We start from the raw sequence: 21627 nt of genomic DNA on the forward strand, positions 1-21627 counted from the left end.
TAGACAAGGCAGAGATGACTCAGCCAAGATTGCATTTAACCTTGTTAATAGAGTAGGCATGGCGTCATATGCCTGTTAATTCCCTCAGTCCAGTTTACTTGAGAGGCTGAAGCAGGACGATCTTAAAATCAAGGGCAGCCTGACTCGTGGGGAAAGCCACTCGTCCATCGGAAGCAAAAACGTAGCCATCCAGCAGAGACTCCGGGGACAAGATTTGCGAGGGCAACACGATAAACTTCCGGTTAGCTACAGGGCTTGGCCGCCAAGCTCTTGACTTCCGTACGTAGCATCACGCCGCACCACGGCGTTCCCCGCGACGGACGTCTTGCTCTTCCAATGACCTTCAGCGCTCGTGCTCCTCTGGGTGCTGATTGGCCGCGCTCTGAGGCCCCCGCCTCCCGCCTTCCGCTCTCCTTGGTAGAAGTTGCCGGACACCCGTGGGCGTTTCGCAGTTAGTCGTTTCCTGAGCTCCGAGAGTGTGAGCACCTACGATGCCGCGTGGAAGCCGAAGCCGCTCTTCCCGGGTGGCCCCTCCGGCCAGGTGAGACCCTCCTGGAGCCGGGGGACGGGGGGCGGGTTGAGCGCAGGCGGCCGGGGCGAGCTTCCACAGCCGGAGAGCGGCGGGTGGCGAGACGGTGCGAGCGATCGGGAGGGGATCGGCGAGAACGGCCCCAAAGCGTGACCTTTTTCCTAGACTGCTTGGGGGAAGGGCCTTAGAGGACATCGTCTACGAGGCGGCGGGGGAAGAACGGCGGAGGTGAAGAAGCTCTTGGGGTGGTTTGTCTCGCTGTGTTGTTGAGGCCCTGGGGCTAGCCTTGAACTTCGTATTATCGGCCTGGCTGGCCTTCTTTGCTTTCCCCGACTCCGCTTCCCCACGGATGGGCTTACAGGCTCTAAAGGTCTTTAGAATGTTTTTTTTTTTTTTTAAACATTTGTGTACGGGCCCTGGTGTGGCGAGCCCAGAGTTTAGAGTTCTCTCCTTCCACCACTTTGGTCCAGAAGATCTAACAATGGCAAACGGTCTGTTGAGATAGCTGCCACGTGAACATAAGTAGCAAATTGTTACAGCATCCAGATTCCAGATGTCCCACTTAGAGGGGGAAGATAGTAGAAAGTTTAACATTGTGGCCATACTGGGAGGGAACCAGAGTGCTGTGTAAATGGTAGGGGAATGTCCCATCTACCACCAAGATAGTCTCCCCCCCCACACCTCCCATGCCTCTGTCTCTCCCCAAAGGCAAGAGTTGCCACCAGTTCAAGCCTAGCGGAACTATCTATGGAGAGACCCTGGCTCTAAAAACGGAAAGATAAAATTAATTAATAAAAGTTGCAGTTCAGACAGACCACATTCCCCGATTTTTTTCTTTTTGGTTTGGGTTGGTGGTTTATTTTGTTTCTTTGAGACAGGGTTTCACTGTGGCCCTGGCCGTCCTGGAACTCAGAGATCCACCTGCCTCTGCATTCTGAATGCTGGAATTCAAGGGTGGGCCAGCATACAATACCCAGCTGACTGTGTTTGTGTACCTGTGTGAAGGTCACAGGGCAACTTGTGGTAGTTGGTTGTTAACTTCTTTGTGGATTCCAGGGATCAAACTCAAGTTGTCAGGTTTGGCAGCAAGCACCTTTCCCCAGTGAGGCCTTTCATCCAGCTTCCCAACCTCTAATTATTTGCTTATTTTTCTGGGATGGGGTCTCCTTGTGTAGCCCTGGCTGTTCTCTTGAATGTGGGTGGTATGGATATTTGAAGGTTTAAAATGATACCAGGCAGTTGTGGCACACGCCTTTAACTCCAGTACTTGGGAGACAGGGCCACACAGAAAAAACTGTCTCCAAAATCAAGCAGACAGATTTAAGATGAGGCTGAAAAGTTAGCTTTATAGTTAAGAGCATCCATCACTCTTCCAGAGGATACAGGTTTGATTCCCAGCACCCACATGGCCCCTCAAAACCATCTATAAGTCCAGGTCCAGGTGATGCAAAGCCCTCTTCTGACATTCAAGTAGAACACAGACATACATGTAAACAATCATCCACATAAAATATAACAATAAATTTAGATAGATTTAAACTGAGGCCAGGCAGGGTGACAAATGCTTGTAATCCCCCCACTGGGTGAGGCTGATGTAGGAGGAGTCACGGGGTCAGAGCTACTGTTGTTTTGGCTGGTGTTTGGTTGGTTGGTTTTGGTTTTTGAGAGGAGGGTATCCTTTCTCAGGCTGGCCTTAATCACAGTTAGAACAAGGATGGCAGTAGATACTCCAGAGTGTACGGTGAAAGGTCCACAAGGCCTCAACCTGCATGAGGAACTAGAAGCACCTAAGGAATGCTGAGAGCAGGAGAAATAGAGTTCCCCAGCGAGAGCACACCCATTAGTCACCCAGTACCAAGAGGTCAGCCCTGAAAACATACACATACAAGGAACCTACAGACTGGGGCCGGTTATTTGAAATCATCAAGAGGGGTATACATATGGGAGGGGGTGTGGAGGGAGGAAAGGGAGGGGAGACATGTTGTGATTATTACATTCTGGAAAACTAATACTATAGAAGAGGAAGAAATCAGTGTGTAGCTGAGATGACTTTGGCCTGTTGGTTCTTCCTGTCTCTAACAGCCCAGTGCTGGCATTACAGGTGAGGCCACCGAACCTGGCTGCTTGCATTTCTTCAGTAAATTGCAAAGCCATCTGGAAGTGGGAACTGATGGGTTTTGTTCTTCTCTTCCCTAGCCGGGCCCCTCAGATGAGGGCTGCTCCCAGACAAGCACCTGCAGCTCATCCTCCAGCAGCAGCTGCCCCATCTGCAGTTGGCTCACCTGCTGCTGCACCCAGGCAGCCAGGCCTGATGGCCCAGATGGCCACCACTGCAGCTGGTGTGGCTGTAGGCTCTGCAGTGGGGCACACCCTGGGTCATGCCATCACTGGGGGCTTCAGTGGAGGTGGTAATGCTGAGCCTGCAAGGCCTGACATCACTTACCAGGTAAGGTTTGGGGCAGCTTTTCCTTTCTGTGTTTTTCTTTTCTGAGAAAACTTCTTGTCAGCTGGTAAGCATCTTTGATGTAGGCCCATGTGTTTGATTTTAGGACCCACAATACTTGAAGTACAGAGTTTTGTGCCCTCCCCAGCTTTTTTTAAGTGGAGGTTGCAGGGGGTATGGCTCAGTGAATAAGCACTTATTCTGAAGCTGTGGGGACCTGAGTTCAAATCCCATGACCCCACAAAAAGTCAGGCATAGCCTAGCCATCCATATCTGTAAGTTCTGCATCATGGAGGGGAGACAAGCAGCTCCCACAGCCTGGCTGGCAGATGAAACGACCGTTTCAGTGAGAAGCCCTGTCTCAAGGCAATAGGGTGGAGAGCGGCAGACGGAAGGCACCTCAGGTCTTGGTTGGCCTTCTGTGGGCACACCCACCCTCCCACTCACATGGGAGCATCACACACAAAAGCCACATGGTGTGGATTGAGTTAGACCCTTAGGCGAGCATCAGCAAGTAGAACAGATTGTGGAATTACAACAGTCCAGCCCAACCTACTATAGGATGGCCATTTTCCCCTTTAGATGATTTTTGTTTTGGAGAGGACCTCACTCAAGCTAGCTAGCCTTGAACTCAATGGCAATCCTCCTGCCTTGACTGCTAAAGGTTTTTCTTGGCTACACTTATTCTGGATTCCTGTTGGTTCACTTGGAGACAAAGTGTTGGACCAGGCTGGCTTCAAGCTTGCAGCAGTCTTCCGGGTTGACTTCTCAGGTGTTGGAGTTACAGCTACGAGGCCTGGCTTTGAGTTCTGTCTCGGTTACATAATCACAAGTCCCTTTCATAGTCTATGACCCCTTACCTGATATTTTTTGCGCTCCCCCCCCACCCCCATGTAGATTTTCCCATCTAAGGAGCATGTAATTTCTTGAAATCTGGTGTATCTGAAGTTTTCACCCATCCCTTTCCCATAATAGTCCTATTTTTCCTTAAGAATGGTTCACTATCTTGTAAATATGTTTGTAGTGCTGAGGATCAAACCCAGGGCCAAGTACACAGTCTTATATTGAATCCCTAGCCAAGTTGTTTGTTTTGATATAGGGGGTTTTTGTGTAGCCTTGTTTGTCCTGGAACTAGTTCTCTATGCCAGGCTGGCCCTGAGCACACGGAGATCCATCAACTGCTACCTCTGAGTTCTGGGATTATAGGCGTGCACTACTACCACAGCCTGGCTGTTTTTATTTTTTTTTCCATTTTTTAATTTTTTACTTTGTGATTACAATGTTGGGGTCAAGTCCAGAGCCTTGTGTTGTCTGAGCAAACTTCTCAGGAGTACCTAATATTGTGCCTTGGCAGGAGCCCCAGGGAACCCAGCTGGTGAACCAGCAGTCTTTTGGGCCTTGCTCTCTTGAGATCAAACAGTTTCTGGAATGTGCCCAGAACCAGAGTGACGTCAAGCTCTGCGAAGGCTTCAACGAGGTGTTGCGGCAGTGCAGAATTGCAAATGGTAGGTGACCTGTCTGTCTGCTCAGAGGGACAGTCCTGAACCTTTCAACAGTTTACTGTCCATTATTACAATGCTTGTGTTCGGTTTTTCATCCTGGTGGGCGAGTGTGGGGAAGGGGATCTTGTCCAAAATGGTTAGAACTCTTTGTTGGCTAAATTTCTGTTTCAGACCTTCGTCTCTAGAAACGCATGCACCATGTCTTAGTTGTGGCAAGGGTGGAATTGGTTTGGTTGAAGGAAAGACTTAAATGTCTTGGAAAAGAAAACAATATCTCTGGGCATGGTTGGTTATCTTCTAACCTTAACCTTTTCTTTTAACAGGTTTGATCTAATCAAGAAGTTGATTGGAACTGAAGAAATTGAAATGGGCTCTACATAATTGACAGTGCAAGTGTGGACCCTGACTAAACCTTTCTAATAGCTCCATTGCTTGAGAATAGCTATTAAAGAGTTCTAATTGTGTAGATATTCACTGAGGCCTGTAGTAGTGTTGGGACTGGGCAAGTGATGGCCTCCTTGAACCAACTGTGTTTTTTTGTGAGGTAATGAAAATAAAGTTGTTCTCTTCTGAGGTGTGGTAGTGTCCTTATTGTACTACGGTCATAAGTTACCAGTGTCTGTTCAACATAATGGAGTTTGTACAAGAGCACAGCATGCCTCTAGGTTTATCTAGTCCAGTAGTTCTCAGCCTTCCTAATGCCGGACCCTTTAATACACTTCCTTGTGTCCTCGTGACCCCTAACATAAAATTATTCCATTGCTACTTCATAAAGCTCATCAGTCATGCTGCTCATTGAAATGGTTTTAGCTGCTGCAGGTCCAGGGTCCCATAAAAGTTTTACTTCTGGGCTGGAGAGATGGCTCAGAGGTTAAGAGCACCGACTGCTCTTCCAGAGGTCCTGAGTTCAATTCCCAGCAACCACATGGTGGTTCACAACCATCTGTAATGAGATCTGGCGCCCTCTTCTGTATACATAATAAATAAAATCTCTTTTAAAAAAAAAAAAGTTTTACTTCTACTAGAAGGTTGCATAGCAATGTGTAATCCTACAGGCAAGCATACCCACCAAAGATCCCTCTTTGTTTTTAGTCCGATGGCAAAGGGGTCCTGTGCCTCACTGTGGTCAGAGCATGGCCTCACAGTCAAGCAGTTGGCACAGAGTACAACTTTTGAGAGCAGGCTACAACTTTGAGCACATTTTTTCATTTCTGTCTGAAGGCTTATTTACAAGTTTTTTGTTTCATGTGTGAGTATTTTGCCTGGGTGTATATAAGTGTACCGTGGGTGTAGTTCTCTCAGAGGCCAGAAAACTAGCTCCCCTGGAACTGGAGTTGGCAAACAGTTGAGAGTATCCATGTGGGTGCTAAAAACAACCTGAGTTCTTTAAGAGACAGTGTTCCTAATCACCGAACCATATCTCTAGCCTCTACATTTTCATATGGGGTCTTTTTTTTTTTTAAGGCAGTTTCTCTAAGTAATGGCCTTAGCTGCTGTCCTGGAACTCACACATCTGCCTACCTCTTCCTCTTGGGACTAAAGGCCTGCCTCACATTACCCTGCTATGTGGAGTCTTATTTAACCATCTAATGGAAAAGACTTTGTAGATTTTTGTTTACTTTTACCACATGCTTAATGATGTGTTAGGGAACAGGTGTGAGCCTATGTGGCAGCATGCTTGCCTAGCATTCAGCAGGCTCTGGGGACTATCCTCAGCCATGCCTGCAGATCAAGTGGGGAAATAAGACATTTGGGATGGGCCTCCTGTGGCCACACCATTACTGTGTGTCACTGCTCTAAGTTGGCTGAAGCCTTTTGTTTCCTTTGAGATAGGGTTTCTTTAGGTAGTCCAAATTGGCCTAACTGGTTATCCTACATCAGCCTCCCAATGCTGACATTAGAGACTGATGCTACCATCCACAGTTTAAAACCATAATCCATAAAGGTATTTCCTCTGTAGTTTGGATATTCCTAATTCTTGCAACACTAGGCTAAACTCACACCCTTCTGTGCTTGGTATTGAACCCAGCACCTCAGGAAAGCTTTGTCACAGTGCTTCAAACTCTAGCCCTGTTCTCAGGGATTGCTCCAGATTTAAACCGAACTGGGCATGGTGGTACACGTAATCCCAGTACTTGGGAAGCAGGCAAGAGGATTGCCACAAATTTGAGCCATGTCTCTGTGTGGGTGAGTCAAATGTGCTGAATCAGAGGAGAAATACAAGGTCACTGTCATGCCTGGTGGTGCACACCTGTAATTCTGGCACACAGGCAAATGCAGGAGGGCAAATTTGAGAGTTGTCAGAGCTGTGTAGCAAGCAAGACTCTAAAAACACCAGTACGTTCCTTTCAAAGCCGGTGTTGCCAGGCCCTAGAGATGGATGCACTTGCTGCTCTTTCAGAGGTTCTGGGTTCTGTTTCCAGACTCATACACTGGCACACAACAGTCTATAACTCCAGTTCCAGGGGATCCAATGCCTTCTGACTTATGAGGGTATAAGGCATTCCTGTGGTACACATACATATTGCCAGCAAAAGATCCATACACATAAATTTTAAACAACAAAACAGCTTGAGAACTGGCTCATCCAGTAAGGTCATATACTGTTTTTCCAGAGTTTGTTTCCAGCACCAACATCAGGTAGCTAAAACCATCTAAAACTCCAGCTCCAGGGGAATCCAACACCTTGCCTCTCCAGGCATCTGCACTCATGTGCACACATACACATAATTAAAACAAAAAGCTGGGCAGTGGTGGCTCACGCTTTTAATCCCAGCACTCAGGAGGCAGAGGCAGGCGGATCTCTGTGAGTTTGAGACCAGCCTGATCTACAGAGTGAGTTCCAGGAAAGGCGCAAAGCTACACAGAGAAACCCTGTCCCCAAAAACAAAAAACAAAAAAACAGGGCTGGAGAGATGGCTCAGAGGTTAAGAGCACTGACTGTTCTTCCCGAAGTCCTGAGTTCAATTCCCAGCAGCCCCATTGTGGCTCACAACCATCTGTAATGAGATCTGGCACCCTCTTCTGTATTAATAATAAATAAATAGATCTTTTTTAAAAGCAAAAAACAGGCTTAGCCTGCTCCCAAGCCACTTGCGCCTTCCCCAGCCTCCACAAGGTGGCACCCTTGATGCAGTTCTGCCCCAGGCCTAGCCCTACTGGACCTTGGCCTACATCCCGGGTTTGCAGTTGTGGTTTATTTTTGGCAGGCCAGCCTTCCATCACCAAGTACCAAGTCCCAGGAGAGGAGAAAGATAGCAACTCCAACCACAAGTGTCTGCTCAGGACACAGCTTCAGTCCTTCGTGGTCCCGTCTCCCGAGGGCTCCGGGACCTCGGGACTCGTTACTTTCATTCAAGACCCTACAAGGACATAACGGTGAGTAGCGAGGCGGCAGTTGGGGTTTTGAGGCAAAGACGGAAAGCCTCAAATCTGGCACATTTCTCCTCGGACCTGGGAGAGCGCGGGTTCTCAGAACACCTGTCTGTCAGGCAGTTGCCTACAGATCATGTGGCTGGTTAAGCTGTTTGACTAGCTAGCTGGGAGGGAGAGCAGGTTCCAAAACATGGGACCACCTCCTCTTATTTAGGACACGCCCCCTCTCCCCGCAGGGAATCTTGGCACAAGTGTAATGAGTTAGTAGAATAGTCAATAGAGACCCATCCTTGGCTCCGGCCAATCCTTAAGAGCTTGGGCGGGTGGCAGGGGGGGATGGACACACACATTATCAGAAAAAGTGAGTGCAGCCAGAATTTGGCCAGCCTGGTTCGGGATGGCATCCTGGTATGGACCCAGAATGGCTCTGTACCCATGCAAGGGATCTGGTGTGGCCCTCATAATAAGTGAGGGGCACGGATGCCCATTTTGGGGGTTTTAGAGTGACCTTTTCAGCAAACAGGCTTGTTAAGGGACACTAACACCTTCGGGTTCTGTTGGCTGTTGATGTGCACAGGCCAGGTTCCTGCTATTGGCAAAGGAGACGATTGTTATTCTAAACCTTCTTCTGGTAACCAGGCACCCAGTAGCTGGGACACCATGCTTCCTACAAGAGCCAGCTTGAGGCTGCCAGGAATGCTACTTGGCTGGTCAGCAGATTGGGAGACCAGGCCTTTTGGGGCTCACAGAAGTGGACCAGAAGCATGTGCTTGTTGCCTGCTTGCCTCTTCCTGTTGCTGGGGGATTTTCTGCCTTTCTCAAACCCTGGGTCTGAAGCAGGAGTTCAGTTTCCTGGTAGGAGGAGCTTCTATGTTCCTGTGACACAATGGACCCTGTTATCTTCTCCACGTCCAAGCTTGACCACCCTGACTCTGGGCTGAGGGTGTATGTAGCTCAGTGGTTGAGTGCTTGCCTACCGTGTGCAAGGCTCTGGGTTCTATCCCCAGCACCAAAAAATAAAAAAAAAAAGAGAGCAGGGAAGTGATGGTGCACAGCTTTAATCCCAGCACTAGGGAGGCAGGGGCAGGCAGATCTCTATGAGTTCAAGGCCAGCCTGATCTACAGAGTGAGTTCCAGGACAGCCACGGCTACTCAGAGAAACCCTGTCTCAAAAACCAAAAGTTAATAATAATAAAATAATAATAATAATAGTTACTGACTCATGCCAGGGGTGGATAATAATAATAATAATAATAATAATAATAATAATAATAATAATAGTTACTGACTCATGCCAGGGGTGGAGGCACATGCCTTTAATGCCAGCACTTGGGAGGAAGAGGCATGTGAATCTCTGAGTTTTAGGCCAGCCAGGACTGTGTGGTGAGACCCTGTCTCCAAAAGAAAAAAAAAAAAATGAATCTACTGTATTGTCCACACTACTGCTCCAGGACTACCCAGGGCTTCCTGGCCATTGTTAAGTAGGATCTAGGGCATTCCATCTGTGAAGGCCTGTGCCAATGGATCACCTGTCAATTGAATTATACTCGGCAATTACCACACACCTGTGCTGGCTGGGCAGGGGGCAGGAAGGCCTAGTCATCGGTCTAATGGGATTGATGCCAGAGGCTGAGACCCACAATCCCTCACCCAGCTCTGATACAGTGCCTGGCTTTCTTTTGTAAGATTATTTTGATTTTATGTGTATGGATGTTTTGTCTGTATACTTCTTGTATGGCTGGTCCCCATGGAGGCCAGAAGAAGATGTCACATCCCCAGCAAATAGAATTACAGATGGTGGCAAGCTGCCACGTGGGCATTGGGATTCGAACCAGGATCCTCTGATGAAAGAGCAGCCTGTGCTTTTAGTTACTGAGCTTTCTTTCCAGTATTCCCTTCCCATTTTTTTTTTTTTAATTTTTTTTATTGATACAAGGTCTCATGTATCCCTGGCTGGCCTAGAACTTGCTAGGTAGACCAAGTTGGGCACTTAGCCTTTGCTTGTTTACTTTTTTCAGTGTGTGTATTTTGTTTTATTTTCAACACCGGGTTTCTCTGTGTAGCCCTAGTTGTCTTAGAACTCACTCTGTAGCCCAGGCTGGCCTCAAACTCACAGAGATCCGCCTGCCTCTGCCTCCTGAGTGCTGGGATTAAAGGCGTGGGGCCATTGCTGCCCAGCCCTATATGCTTTCTTTAAAAAAAAAAATCTTAAAAAAGAAAAAGAGACAGGCCCTGGTGGCTCATGCCTTTAATCTCAGCACTTGGGAGGCAGAGGTAGGTGAGTCTCTGAGTTCAAGGCCAGCTTGGTCTACAAAGTGAGTTCCAGGACAGCCTGGGCTACACAGAGAAACCAAGTCTCAAAAAAAAAAAAAAAAAAAAAAAGAAAGAAAGAAAGAAAAGAAAGAAAGAAAAAGAGGTGGAGGGGTGGGGAGCTGACTGCTTTCTGTACCTTTTCAGAGGCCCTGGGAATCCCCCTGAGACCCACTTGAGCATGACCCGGGATGAGGCCCTCCCTGACTCCCATTCTGCACAGAGCTTCTATGAGCACTATGAACCCAAGGAGATCTTGGGCAGGTAAGACCCGGCCCTCCTGCAGAGATCCTGACCTCAGCTCTGTGATCAGAAAGATTGTCACCACCCTCAGCACTGGCCCCATTTCTGTCCCTTTTGGGTGAGAGGGGAAGTATGCCCTATAACACAGGGCAGAACATCTGTGCCTTTGATTTGCTGGTTGATTTTGTTATTTTATGAGTATAAGGGTTCTGCCCTTATGTTGTACACCACATGCTTGTCTGGTGTTCTTACAGGTCAGAAGTGGGTGTTGGATCCCCTGGAATTTCAGACGGTTGTTAGTAGCTATGTGGGTGCTGGGAACTGAACCCTGGTCCTCTGAAAGAGCAACAAGTGTTCTCTTTTTTTGTTTGTTTGTTTTTTGTTTTTTCAAGACAGGGTTTCTCTGTGTAGCTTTGGAGCCTGTCCTGGAACTCACTCTGTAGCCCAGGCTGGCCTTGAACTCACAGAGATCCGTCTGCCTCTGCCTCCCGAGTGCTGGGATTAAAGGCGTGCGCCACCACCACGGCCCAGCCCAAGTGTTCTTCATTGCAGAGCTTTCTCTCTAGTCCCTGTCCTGCCTTTGGTAAGGGACTCCTCTGAAGTGTGGGGTCCCGAGACCATCTCTCTATCCTCTGCCCACAGGGGGGTCAGCAGCGTGGTCAGGCGCTGTATCCACAAACCTACATGCCAGGAATATGCAGTGAAAATCATCGACATCACAGGCGGAGGCAGCTTCAGCTCGGAGGAGGTGCAGGAGCTCCGGGAAGCCACACTGAAGGAGGTGGACATCCTGCAGAAGGTCTCGGGACACCCCAACATCAGTGAGTGGATCCTCCCAGCCCCACTACCCCTGGCACAAGCCATGGCTGTGTGCTTCGTAGCGATTCTGCCCTAACGACCCAAGTCAGGGCATAGGCACCATCTCGTGACCAGCTATACTCATGCACCTTCACCTTGTCCTCGGTGGTTCTGCCAGCCCATTGTCGCAGCTGGAGATCATAGGTGCCACCCTCGCTACTCAGACAGGGTGGGTATAGACAGGTTGGGAGTGGGTGCAGATGAGGAAAGGATACTTCCCACACCTCAGTGATTGCCCTGGAACCCCATCACATTCCCACTCCTGACTTTGAAGCCAGCCTGTCTGGTCCCTGTGCCCTGTGGCCCCTGCCAAGGCCCCCCTGCTCCTTGAGACCAGCTAGCCTTTTCCATTTCAGTACAGCTGAAGGACACTTACGAGACCAACACTTTCTTCTTCTTGGTATTTGACCTGTAAGTACCCAACCCTGGAGCCACCACTACCCTGGGGCTTAGGAAGCCCTCCATGGGTCCCTGCCAGGTTTTTATGGGGGCAGCATCAGTTCCCCAACCCCCATGATGAAATACCAGCCAAAATCAACAGCTGACTCAGGGCCACTCTGCCAGGGTTGAAACCTAGAATACCATTTATGGATGGTGTGTGTGTGTGTGTGTGTGTGTGTGTGTGTGTGTGTGTGTGTAGTTTTTGTTTTTGTTTTTGCTTTTTTGAGACAGGGTTTCTCTGTGTAGCTTTGGTGACCTTCCTGGAACTCACTCTGTAGACTAGGCTGGCCTGGAACTCACACAGATCCACCTGCCTCTGCCTCCCAAGTGCTACCACTGCCCAGCTTATTTTCTTAATTTAAAAAATTTCTTTTAGGGGTTGGGGATTTAGCTCAGTGGTAGAGCACTTGCCTAGCAAGCACAAGGCCCTGGGTTCGATTCTCAGCTAAAAAAAAATGTCTTTTAGACAGGGTACTTTTGGGTAGCTCTGGACTTGCTATGTAGACCGGGTTAGCCTTAAATTCACCTGCATCTGACTCCCAAATGCTGGGGTTAAGGGGTTTGCCACCATGCCTGGTTTCAATTTGATTATGGTTTTTTTTCTTAGATTATATGTTTTTTTTTTTGTTTGTTTGTTTGTTTGGTTTTTCAAGACAGAGTTTCTCTGTGTAGCTCTGGCTTTCCTGGAACTCTGTAGCCCAGGCTGGCCTCAAACTGACAGAGATCTGCCTGCTTCTGCCTCCAGAGTGCTGGGATCAAAGGTGTTCACCACTGCTTGGCCATTTCTTCCTTTCTTTTCTTGGGAGGCAACATCTCTTTATGAAGGCCAGTCTGCTCTGGTACTTGCTCTTAGCCCAGGCTGACCTTGAACTCATGATCCTCCTGCTTCAGCCTCTAGAGTGCTGAAATTACAGGCATGACCTCCAGCCCTGGTACTAGTTGGTCTCTGGGGATGAGTTGAGGGAGGAGAGAGTGGGAAGAGGACGCAGGGAGTATGGAAGGGAGAAACCAGTGGTGAGATGACATTCTGATGTTCCAAGACCAGTATCATCACTGTGTTCACACCAACAGGATGAGGGACAGGAGGTCCTTGCCACTAAGCATCAAATATGAGCCACACAAAACCTGGCATAGCAGCACACTCTTGTTGTCTCAGCTCTCAGAAACAGAGACAGGAGAGTGACTTCAAGTTCATGGCCAGCCAAGGCGTATCAGCCCACCCTGGGCTACACAACAAGACTGTCTCAAAAGAACAAAATGGAACGAGCAATGATAACTATACAAACTGCATGTGAACTGCGCACTGGAGACTTGTGATCAGTTTCTGTTTGGAAAAAAAAAATGGGCAGAGGTGATACATGCCTTTGAGAGGCATTGGCAGGTAGTTCTCTGAGTTCGAGGCCAGCCTGGACTATATAGTGAGTTCCAGAACAGAAACCCTATCTCAAAAAAAAAAAAAAAATAATAATAATAATTATGATGCTGATGAAGGAAAGAAGGAAGGGAGAGAGAAAAAGAAAGAAAGAAAGAAAGATAGGAAGGAAGGAAGGAAGGAAGGAAGGAAGGAAGGAAAGAAGAAAGAAAGGAAAAAGAAAGAAAATAAAAAATTTCCTCTAGGCATGGTGGTTGCAGGCCTTTAATCCCAACACTTGGAAGGCAGAAGATGGTGAATCTTGGGGCCTGTCTGGCCAACAGTGAATTCCAGGCCAGTCAGAGTACATACAGAGACCCTATCTCCAAAACAAAAACAACAAACAAACCAAGGAAGGGGGTGTGTGGGAGGGGAGGGAGAACAGGAGGGTAGAGGGGAGGAAGGAGAGGAAATTGCTCTTCAAAGCTGGGTTTGGTGGTGGCACATATCTGCAATGCCAGCACTTGGGAGGCCAAAGTTTGAAGCCGGTTTGTGCTACATAGTCACACCTTGTCTCAGAAAACAAAAACCCCAAAATACTCAGTTCAGTCTTTTTAGCTTTCTGATCTAGAACGTGGTTGCTGCTAGAGCCATCTAGTTTTACCTTGTAGGGCTCCTCGGGACACCAGTAAAAATAGCTTCTCCAAATCACCACTCTAAAGGTTAAAGACATTTGAGCTGCCCCCAAAAGGTCATGCAGGACAGAACCCTGTGAATACAGCAGGGATGCCCGCAGCTGGGTCGGGGAGGGAGCCTAGGAGCCCATCTTGTGGTTAAATAGGAAAAGATAAAACTGGGCACAGTGGCATAGTCCTATAATCCAAGCACTCAGGAGGGTGAGGCAGGAGGATTATTGCTATGGCTTTGAGGCTAGCTTGGGCAGCAGTGTGAGACCCAATCTCAATTTTTTTTTTTTTTTCTGTTTCTTTTTTGTTTTTTTGAGACAGGGTTTCCCTGTGTAGCTTTGTGCCTTTCCTGGAACTCACTTGGTAGCCCAGGCAGGTTCCAATTTTTCTTATATAAGTAATAAGGAGAAGAGAGGAAACAGAAAATATTGAAGGGCTCACCAACCACAATAGGAAATGTTGCAACAGTACAAACATCATTTTCTCAAGTAAATCCTGTCCTTAAATTAACTGTGACTTACTGAGGAGTAAAGTCATTCTGTGTTGGCTAGTTGTATGTCAACTTGACATAAGCTAGAGCCACTGGAGAGGAGGGAGCCTCAATTGAGAAAAATGCCTCCCTAAAATCCAGCCGCAGGTAAGCCTATAGGGCATTTTCAAGTGCTGGGGTTAAAGGCCTTCGCCACCAGGACTGGCCTGTCCCTTCATTATTTAAACCATTTATTTTTGTTATCTTCAGTTATATGTAGGTGTGTGTGTGTGTATCTGCATGTGGGTGTGTGCAAGCGAGTGCAGGTGCCTGTGGAGGCCAGAGGCCATCTTGAATCCCCTGGAGCTCGAGTTAGAGACAGTAAGGAATGGCTTGACCTGGGTGCTGGGAACCAAACCCAGGTCCTCCAGAAGAACAGCGAGTGCTCTTAACTGCTGAGCCATCTCTCCAATCCCCATTTCTATTTTTTGAGACAGGGTTCCATGTAGTCCAGGCTGGTCTCCAACTCATTATGTAGCTGAGGCAGGCCTTGAATTTCTGATTCTCAGGCTGTCCTTTACCAAGTACTAGGATAACAGGTTTATGCCACCGCCACGGGTGGCTTTTCTCATGTACCGGGCAAACGTGGCTTCCCCAACACTTACACTGTTGACGCTTTCTGTTTACTTCCTGACAGAAATTCCCAGGTCCTCTTGATCTGGGGTCCTGGGCCAGACACTTCGATGCCTGTCTCCCACTCCCAGGGCTGACAGATCCCAGCGTGCCATGCATTTCCACTGGCAGGGACATTGCATTTTCTCAGCCTCTTGATTTTCTTTCAATTCTTCCCAGACAACTCCTCCACTCCCTCCCCCGGGGTTCCTTCCCTCAGAGGAACAGCCCACCTTGTCTTTGAGGGCATCAGGGTGGGCACACTGTTCTGGGGGCAGGTAAGGAACACTTTGTTCCCACAGGATGAAGAGAGGGGAACTCTTTGACTACCTCACTGAGAAAGTCACCTTGACTGAGAAGGAAACCAGGTAAGGAGCATGTGCCATCTCCATCCCTTCTCCAAGTAGTAGCGCCAGCACCACAGTGGTCTGGTGGGAGGCCTGGTGTGCATGCTTCAGGGCGGTCATGCTGGCTTCTGTGACCTCCCAGCTCCTTGGCTCGTCTACAGTCTAGATAATCTAGACTGTCCCAGCCTATCCTCGATCCTCCATTGCCCGTAGTGAGGGTGGTATGTGGGCTTTGGCCTCCTGGCCTCTTCTTCCCAGTGAGTGGAAGAGTAATGTGTAGGGAAACACGTAATTCCGTTGTATGGTAGAAGTTCTGCCCAATTCTAGAACCAAAAATGAAGCCAGTGTGCCTGGAGACATGGCTCAGCAGTTAAGAGCACATGTTACTCTTGTATAGGTTTTTTTGAGATGGGGTCTCACTATGTAGCCCTGCCTGACCTGGAACTTGATATGAAGACCAGGCTGGCCTTGAACTCACAGAGATCTGCTGCCTCTCTGCCTGTAGAGTGTTGGCATTAAAAACTTGCACTTCCACGCCTGGCACACTTGCTATTCTTTCAGAGGACCCAGGTTCGGTTCCCAGGACCCCTATCAGTGGCTCACAAATGTCTGTGACTGTACTTCTAGAGAATCTGATGTCTTCTGACTACCTGATCACTATATGAATGTGGTGTACACGCAGGCATACACACACACATTAAATAAATAAATACAATATATTTAAAACAACAACAACAACAACAGCTGGACAGATGGCTCAGCAGTTAAGAGCACTGGCTGTTCTTCCAGAGGTCCTGAATTCAATTCCCAGCAAACACATGGTGGCTCACAACCATCTGTAATGAGATCTGGTGCCCTCTTCTGGCCTGCAGGCATATATGCAGGCAGAACACTGTATACATAATAATAAATAAATCTAAAAAAAACCCAGAAAACCAAAAAAACAGAAAACAGACCAGGTGATGGTAGTGCACATGCCTTTAACCCCAGCACTCAGGGGGCAGAGCTCTGAGTTCAAGGCCAGCCTGGTCTACAGAGAGATATCCAGGACAGGAACCATAAATGAAGGAAGGAAGGAAAGAAGGAAGGAAGGAAGGAAGAAAGATTATTGTGTGAGAAACTCTGTCTTGTAAAAACAACAACAAATAAACAAACAAAAAGAAAAGAAAGTCAATGGGCTGGATGTGTATGTGTCCCAGTAGTACAGTGCTAACCCAGCATGTTTAAAACCCTGACTTCCATCCCTAGTACCTGGGGTAAAATACAAAACAAAAAACTAAAACTGACTGGTAATGAATGTCTGTAATTTCAACTATAGGGAGGCTGAGGCAGGAGGATCATGAGTTCAAGGCCTACATGAGTTGCATGTGACACCTTGTTTTGAAAAGTAAAAATAGGGTTAGGCCATAGTTCAGCAGCTAAAGTGTTTACCTAGCAAGCAGGAATCATAAACTGGCCATGGTGGCACATACCCTTAGTCCCAGCACTCGGGAGGCAGAGGCAGGCAGATCTCTGAGTTCAAGGCCAGCCTGGTCCACAGAGTGAGTTTCAGGGTAGCCAGAACTACACAGAGAAACCCTGTCTCGAAAAACAACAACAACAATAAAATAAATAAAAATAAACCATTGCCACATATGTGCCTCCTCAGAAAGATCATGCGGGCCCTGCTGGAGGTGATCAGCACCCTGCACAAACTCAACATTGTCCATCGGGACCTGAAGCCGGAGAACATCCTTCTAGATGATGACATGAACATCAAGCTCACAGACTTCGGGTTTTCCTGCCAGCTGCAGCCGGGAGAGAGGCTCCGAGGTCTGGTACCATGGCCTTGGCCCACAGAGGGTCCTCAGGGATGGAAGTGGCCTGAATGTCTCCCCAGAATAAAAACTCTACCCCTTCAGTGGCTGAGGAGGTGGCCTGGTGGGTAAAACAGGGTCCAGAAGCATGAGGACATGAGTTTGAATCCCCAGAGCCCATGTGTCTCCAGCACTGGACAGGCAGCTAGGAGGATCCTTGGGGATTGCTGGCCAGACAGTCTACCTGAATCAGCCAGTGCCAGGCCAGTGAGAGACCCTGCCTCAAAAACAAGAGGAAGAGCAATCAAAGAAGGCACCTGGCATTAACTTCTAGCTTTCACACCACACACACACACACACACTTTTAAAAAATTCCCAGAACTGACTCAGCAGTTAAGTGCACAGGCTGCTCTTCCAGAGGACCTAGGTTAGAGTCCCAGCATCCACATTGCTGATCACAACTCTCCCAATTCCAGGGGATCCCATACCCTGTTCTGGCTTCCTTGGGCACCAGACACATAGGATACACAGATATGAGTGCAGCCAAGACACCCATATCAATTATTTTTTGTTTTGTTTTGTTTTTTGAAACAGGGTTTCTCTGTAGCTTTGGAGCCTGTCCTGGACTAGCTCTGTAAACCAGGCTGGCCTCGAACTCACAGAGACCCACCTGCCTCTGCCTCCCGAGTGCTGGGATTACAGGCGTGTGCCACCACCGCTCAGCGAATTTTTTTTTTAAAAGAGCATGTATTCCTTATGTAGAAAACCCAAGTTTCAGTTCCCAGCACACACATAAGGAGACTTTTTTTTTTTTTCCTTTGGTTTTTCGAGACAGGGTTTCTCTGTGCAGCTTTGCACCTTTTCTGAAAACTCACTCTGTAGACTCAGAGATCCGCCTACCTCTGCCTCCCGAGTGCTGGGATTACAGGCATGTGCCACCACCGCCCGGCCATAGGGAGACTTTCAAAGCCACCTCTCACTCCAGTTCTAGATCAGACTCTCTTCAGTTCGTTGGGCATTTTTGTCTATGTGTACATATCCACATACAGATGCATACACAATTTAAAATAAAAATTAATCCAAAAAATATCCTACTTCAGAGGCTAGATGTCTCTTGACTCAAGTCCTCTCCCTACGACTCCATTGACCGAGGTTCCCACAGCTTGAGTGCCATGCCGGGTGCCTGAATGGGCCTAGGAATCCACAGGTGGCTCTGTGAGCCTCTGTACCCTGATGCCACCCTCAAGTGTGGCATAGGAGAGTCCTGTCAAGCGCTCTTCCTGTCCCATCTCTTGGCTTTCTTGGGTGACTTCCCCCGAGGGCTCCTGTCAACCTGTCCTGATAACGACTGTTCCTGCAGAGGTCTGTGGGACCCCCAGTTATCTGGCCCCCGAAATCATCCAGTGTTCCATGGACGACAGCCATCCTGGCTACGGGAAGGAGGTGGACATGTGAGTGATCTGGGTTGATGTGGGAGGTGGGCATGCCTCCCCTACCCATGGGGTTAAGTGTGACGTGAGACCCTGCCACCCCACAGGTGGAGCACTGGGGTCATCATGTACACGCTGCTGGCTGGCTCCCCACCCTTCTGGCACCGGAAGCAGATGCTGATGTTAAGGATGATCGTGGATGGCAAATACCAGTTTGGCTCGCCAGAATGGGATGACTACTCAGACACAGTGAAAGACTTGGTGAGAGGCCACGCCCATCAGCTCCCCGGATGTCAAGGGAGAGGCTAACACCCTACTAGGGGAGCATATACCCCAGAGTGGAGGAATCTCCGGGAGGGACCCCTCTGAAGTTTGCCTCATTGCTGCTACAAAAGACCTAGCAAAAGCTATTTAAGAAGCTGGAGGGATGGCTCAGAGGCTAAGAGCACTGGTTGCTTTTCTAGAGGTCCTGAGTTCAATTCCCAGCAACCACATGGTGGTTCACAACCATCTGTAATGAGATCTGGTGCCCTCTTCTGGCCTGCAGGCATACATGCAGGCAGAACAGTGTATACATAATAAATAATTTTTTTCTTGGTTGTTTGAGACTGTGTTTCTCTGTGAAACAGTCCTAGCTGTCTTGGAACTCACTCTATAGACCAGGCTGGCCTTGAACTCAGAGATCCGCCTGCCTCTGCCACCCAAGTGCTGGGATTAAAAGCGTGCGCCATCACTGCCCAGCTAAATCAATAAATTAAAAAAAAAAAAAAAAAAGAAGCTGCTAAAGGAAGGAAGGTTTAATTCTGGCTCGTGCTTTATGGCTCCAGATGTGTGAGGAGACTGATCACGTGGCATCCAGTCGGGAAGCAGAGAGACGGATGCTGGTGCTCAGCTCACTTTCTCCTTGTTATTCAGTCCAGGACCCCAGCCCATGGAAATGGAGCCACCCATATTTAGGGTGGAGCTTCCCACCTCCACCCCTCTAACCAATCCCTCACTGACAGGTCCGGAGATCTGTTTTCATAGTGCTTCTAAATGCTATCAAGTTGGCAATAAGGGTTGACCATCACACCCCGAGTCTTCCAAAACGCTGCCCGGGTATCCTCAGCTCCCTTCTGTTCTCACAGGTGTCTCGCTTCTTGGTGGTGAAACCCCAGGACCGCTGCTCAGCAGAAGAGGCCCTGGCGCATCCTTTCTTCCAGCAGTACGTGGTGGAGGAAGTGCGACACTTCAGTCCCCGGGGGAAGTTCAAGGTACTGAAACTTACCTTGGCCCCGGGGTCTTGGGGGGGGTTGCTGTTGGCTCCTACACCTGCTGACACCAGGCTCCGGGAGCCTTAAACCATGGAGGATTCTGGAATTGCTCCCTTTCTTTTCTTTCTTTCTTCTTTCTTTCTTTCCTTCTTTCTTTCTCTCTCTCTCTCTTTTCCTTCCTTCCTATCTTTCCTTCCTTCCTCTCTCTCTTTCTTCTTTGCTTTTTTAATTTTGGTTTGTTTTGTTTCACGAGACAGGGTTTCTCTGTATAGTTCTGGCTGTCCCGGAACGCACTCTGTAGACCAGGCTGGCCTCGAACTCAGAGATCCTCATGCCTCTGCCTCCCAAATGCTGGGATTAAAGACGTGTGCCACCACCATTTGGCAAATTGCCCCTCCTTTTGTACCCACTGTTCCAATTCAATTTCTGGTTGCACGGAACGTCAGCCCACTGACCTTGTTAGCCTAAATCTCGTAGATAGGTGTGGATATAGGGGGCATCCTGAAGGGCGTCCCCAAAGCCATCGCGGGTTTTCGGACAAGCTGGCCTGCGGGTTCTCAGTGCTCCCTCCTGCAGGTGATCTGTCTAACCGTGCTGGCCTCGGTAAAGATCTACTACCAGTACCGTCGGGTGAAGCCGGTAACCAGGGAGATCGTCATCCGGGACCCCTATGCCCTGAGGCCCCTGCGGAGGCTCATCGACGCCTACGCTTTCCGAATATACGGCCACTGGGTGAAGAAAGGTCAGCAGCAGAATCGGGCTGCCCTCTTCGAGAACACACCCAAGGCAGTGCTCCTCTCCTTGGCCGAGGAGGACGACTTCTGAGGGGGTAGCAGGGCGGGGGGGGGGGGAGGCAGAGAGCGGACACCCCCAGAACTGTGGGGCGTCCCCAAATAGGCCTCTGTGTGGGAGCAGGTGGCCCTACCCTGTGCTCCCCACTAGAAGCGCAGGGCGTTCCCATTAAACAGCAGTAATTACAGGGGGCTGGGGGCGACGGCGCACGCCTGTTGACTGACCCCAGGTTCCGGGCCAGCCTGGGCAGCTTAGTGATGAATGTTTCAAATTAAAAACAGGGCTGGGGATGTAACTCCGCGGTGAGTGTAAGGCCCCGAGTTCAATCTACGGCATGACAAACAAATAAATAATAAATAAATAAGTAAACAAACAAATCAATCAATCCAGCACAGCTGAGGCCGTGTCAGGCAGGAATGGAAGGACAAGAGCACGTGTGCACTAGGAGCTACCAGCCGTCTGGCTTCTCTGCTGTGCACCTTTCTCACGGTCTTGGTCTTGGGTTCTTTGTCTTTTGTTTTGTTCTGTTTTTTTTTTTTCTTTTTTTTCTTTTTTCTTCGAGACAGGGTTTCTCTGTGTAGTTTTGGTGCCTGTCCTGGATCTTGCTTTGTAGACCAGGCTGGCCTCGAACTCACAGAGATCTGTTTGGCTCTGCCTTCCCGAGTTCTGGGATTAAAGGTGTGCGATGCCGCCGCCGCCGCCGCCGCCGCCACCACCACCACTTGGCCTTTCTCCTTTATGTATTTATTTATTTTCAAAATTATTCTTCTATCTATCTATCTATCTATCTATCTATCATCTATCTATCTATCTACTATCTATCTATCTATCTATCTATTGATCATCTATCTGTCTATCTACTATCTATCTATCTATCTATCTATGGTTTTTCGAGACAGGGTTTCTCTGTGTAGCTTTGCGCCCTTTCTGGATCTCGCTCTGTAGACCAGGCTGGCCTCGAACTCACAAAGATCCGCCTGCCCCTGCCTCCCAAGTGCTGGAATTAAAGGCGTGCGCCACCTTTTTTAGATTGATGTATTTCATGTGTGTTTTTTATGAGCACCACATGCATGCAGTACCTGTAGTGGTCAGAAGAGGGCGTCTGATGCCCTGAAACGAGTTGCGGAGAG

General features: G+C 48.6%; 2 protein-coding genes across 3 annotated transcripts; both read left to right on the forward strand.

Moving 5' to 3' along the window:
• The first annotated feature begins 399 nt into the window (after positions 1–399).
• LOC118572811 (coiled-coil-helix-coiled-coil-helix domain-containing protein 2) lies at positions 400–5047 on the forward strand. Its single transcript, XM_036172691.1, has 4 exons — positions 400–541; positions 2726–2975; positions 4327–4477; positions 4798–5047. Exons 1-4 carry the CDS (start codon positions 492–494, stop codon positions 4806–4808), a joined length of 462 nt encoding a protein of 153 aa, XP_036028584.1. The 5' UTR covers positions 400–491; the 3' UTR covers positions 4809–5047.
• A 2626-nt stretch (positions 5048–7673) lies between these two features.
• Positions 7674–21027, forward strand: Phkg1 (phosphorylase kinase catalytic subunit gamma 1). Of its 2 annotated transcripts, XM_036171493.1 has the most exons (10): positions 7674–7852; positions 10307–10423; positions 11045–11223; positions 11617–11671; positions 15182–15247; positions 16875–17038; positions 18383–18473; positions 18560–18713; positions 19580–19705; positions 20282–21027. In XM_036171493.1, exons 2-10 carry the CDS (start codon positions 10341–10343, stop codon positions 20528–20530), a joined length of 1167 nt encoding a protein of 388 aa, XP_036027386.1. In that variant the 5' UTR covers positions 7674–7852; positions 10307–10340; the 3' UTR covers positions 20531–21027. The 2 variants fall into 2 exon arrangements, with proteins under 2 accessions (XP_036027386.1, XP_036027387.1); XM_036171494.1 differs by lacking the exons at positions 7674–7852; positions 11617–11671 and having other exon boundaries at positions 10361–10423.
• The last annotated feature ends 600 nt before the right edge of the window (positions 21028–21627 follow it).

This window comes from Onychomys torridus, chromosome 22 (genome assembly GCF_903995425.1).
Source record: "Onychomys torridus chromosome 22, mOncTor1.1, whole genome shotgun sequence".
Taxonomy (NCBI): domain Eukaryota; kingdom Metazoa; phylum Chordata; class Mammalia; order Rodentia; family Cricetidae; genus Onychomys; species Onychomys torridus.

Excerpts from the sequence above, each read along its gene's own strand:
- Phkg1 (XM_036171493.1), top strand. The coding sequence starts at position 10,341 with ATGACCCGGGATGAGGCCCTCCCTGACTCCCATTCTGCACAGAGCTTC. Across the intron at positions 15,248-16,874 it reads TTGACTGAGAAGGAAACCAG|AAAGATCATGCGGGCCCTGC; the intron begins GTAAGGAGCATG and ends GTGCCTCCTCAG. Across the intron at positions 17,039-18,382 it reads GCCGGGAGAGAGGCTCCGAG|AGGTCTGTGGGACCCCCAGT; the intron begins GTCTGGTACCAT and ends CTGTTCCTGCAG.
- LOC118572811 (XM_036172691.1), top strand. The coding sequence starts at position 492 with ATGCCGCGTGGAAGCCGAAGCCGCTCTTCCCGGGTGGCCCCTCCGGCC. Across the intron at positions 542-2,725 it reads CGGGTGGCCCCTCCGGCCAG|CCGGGCCCCTCAGATGAGGG; the intron begins GTGAGACCCTCC and ends TCTCTTCCCTAG. Across the intron at positions 2,976-4,326 it reads GGCCTGACATCACTTACCAG|GAGCCCCAGGGAACCCAGCT; the intron begins GTAAGGTTTGGG and ends GTGCCTTGGCAG.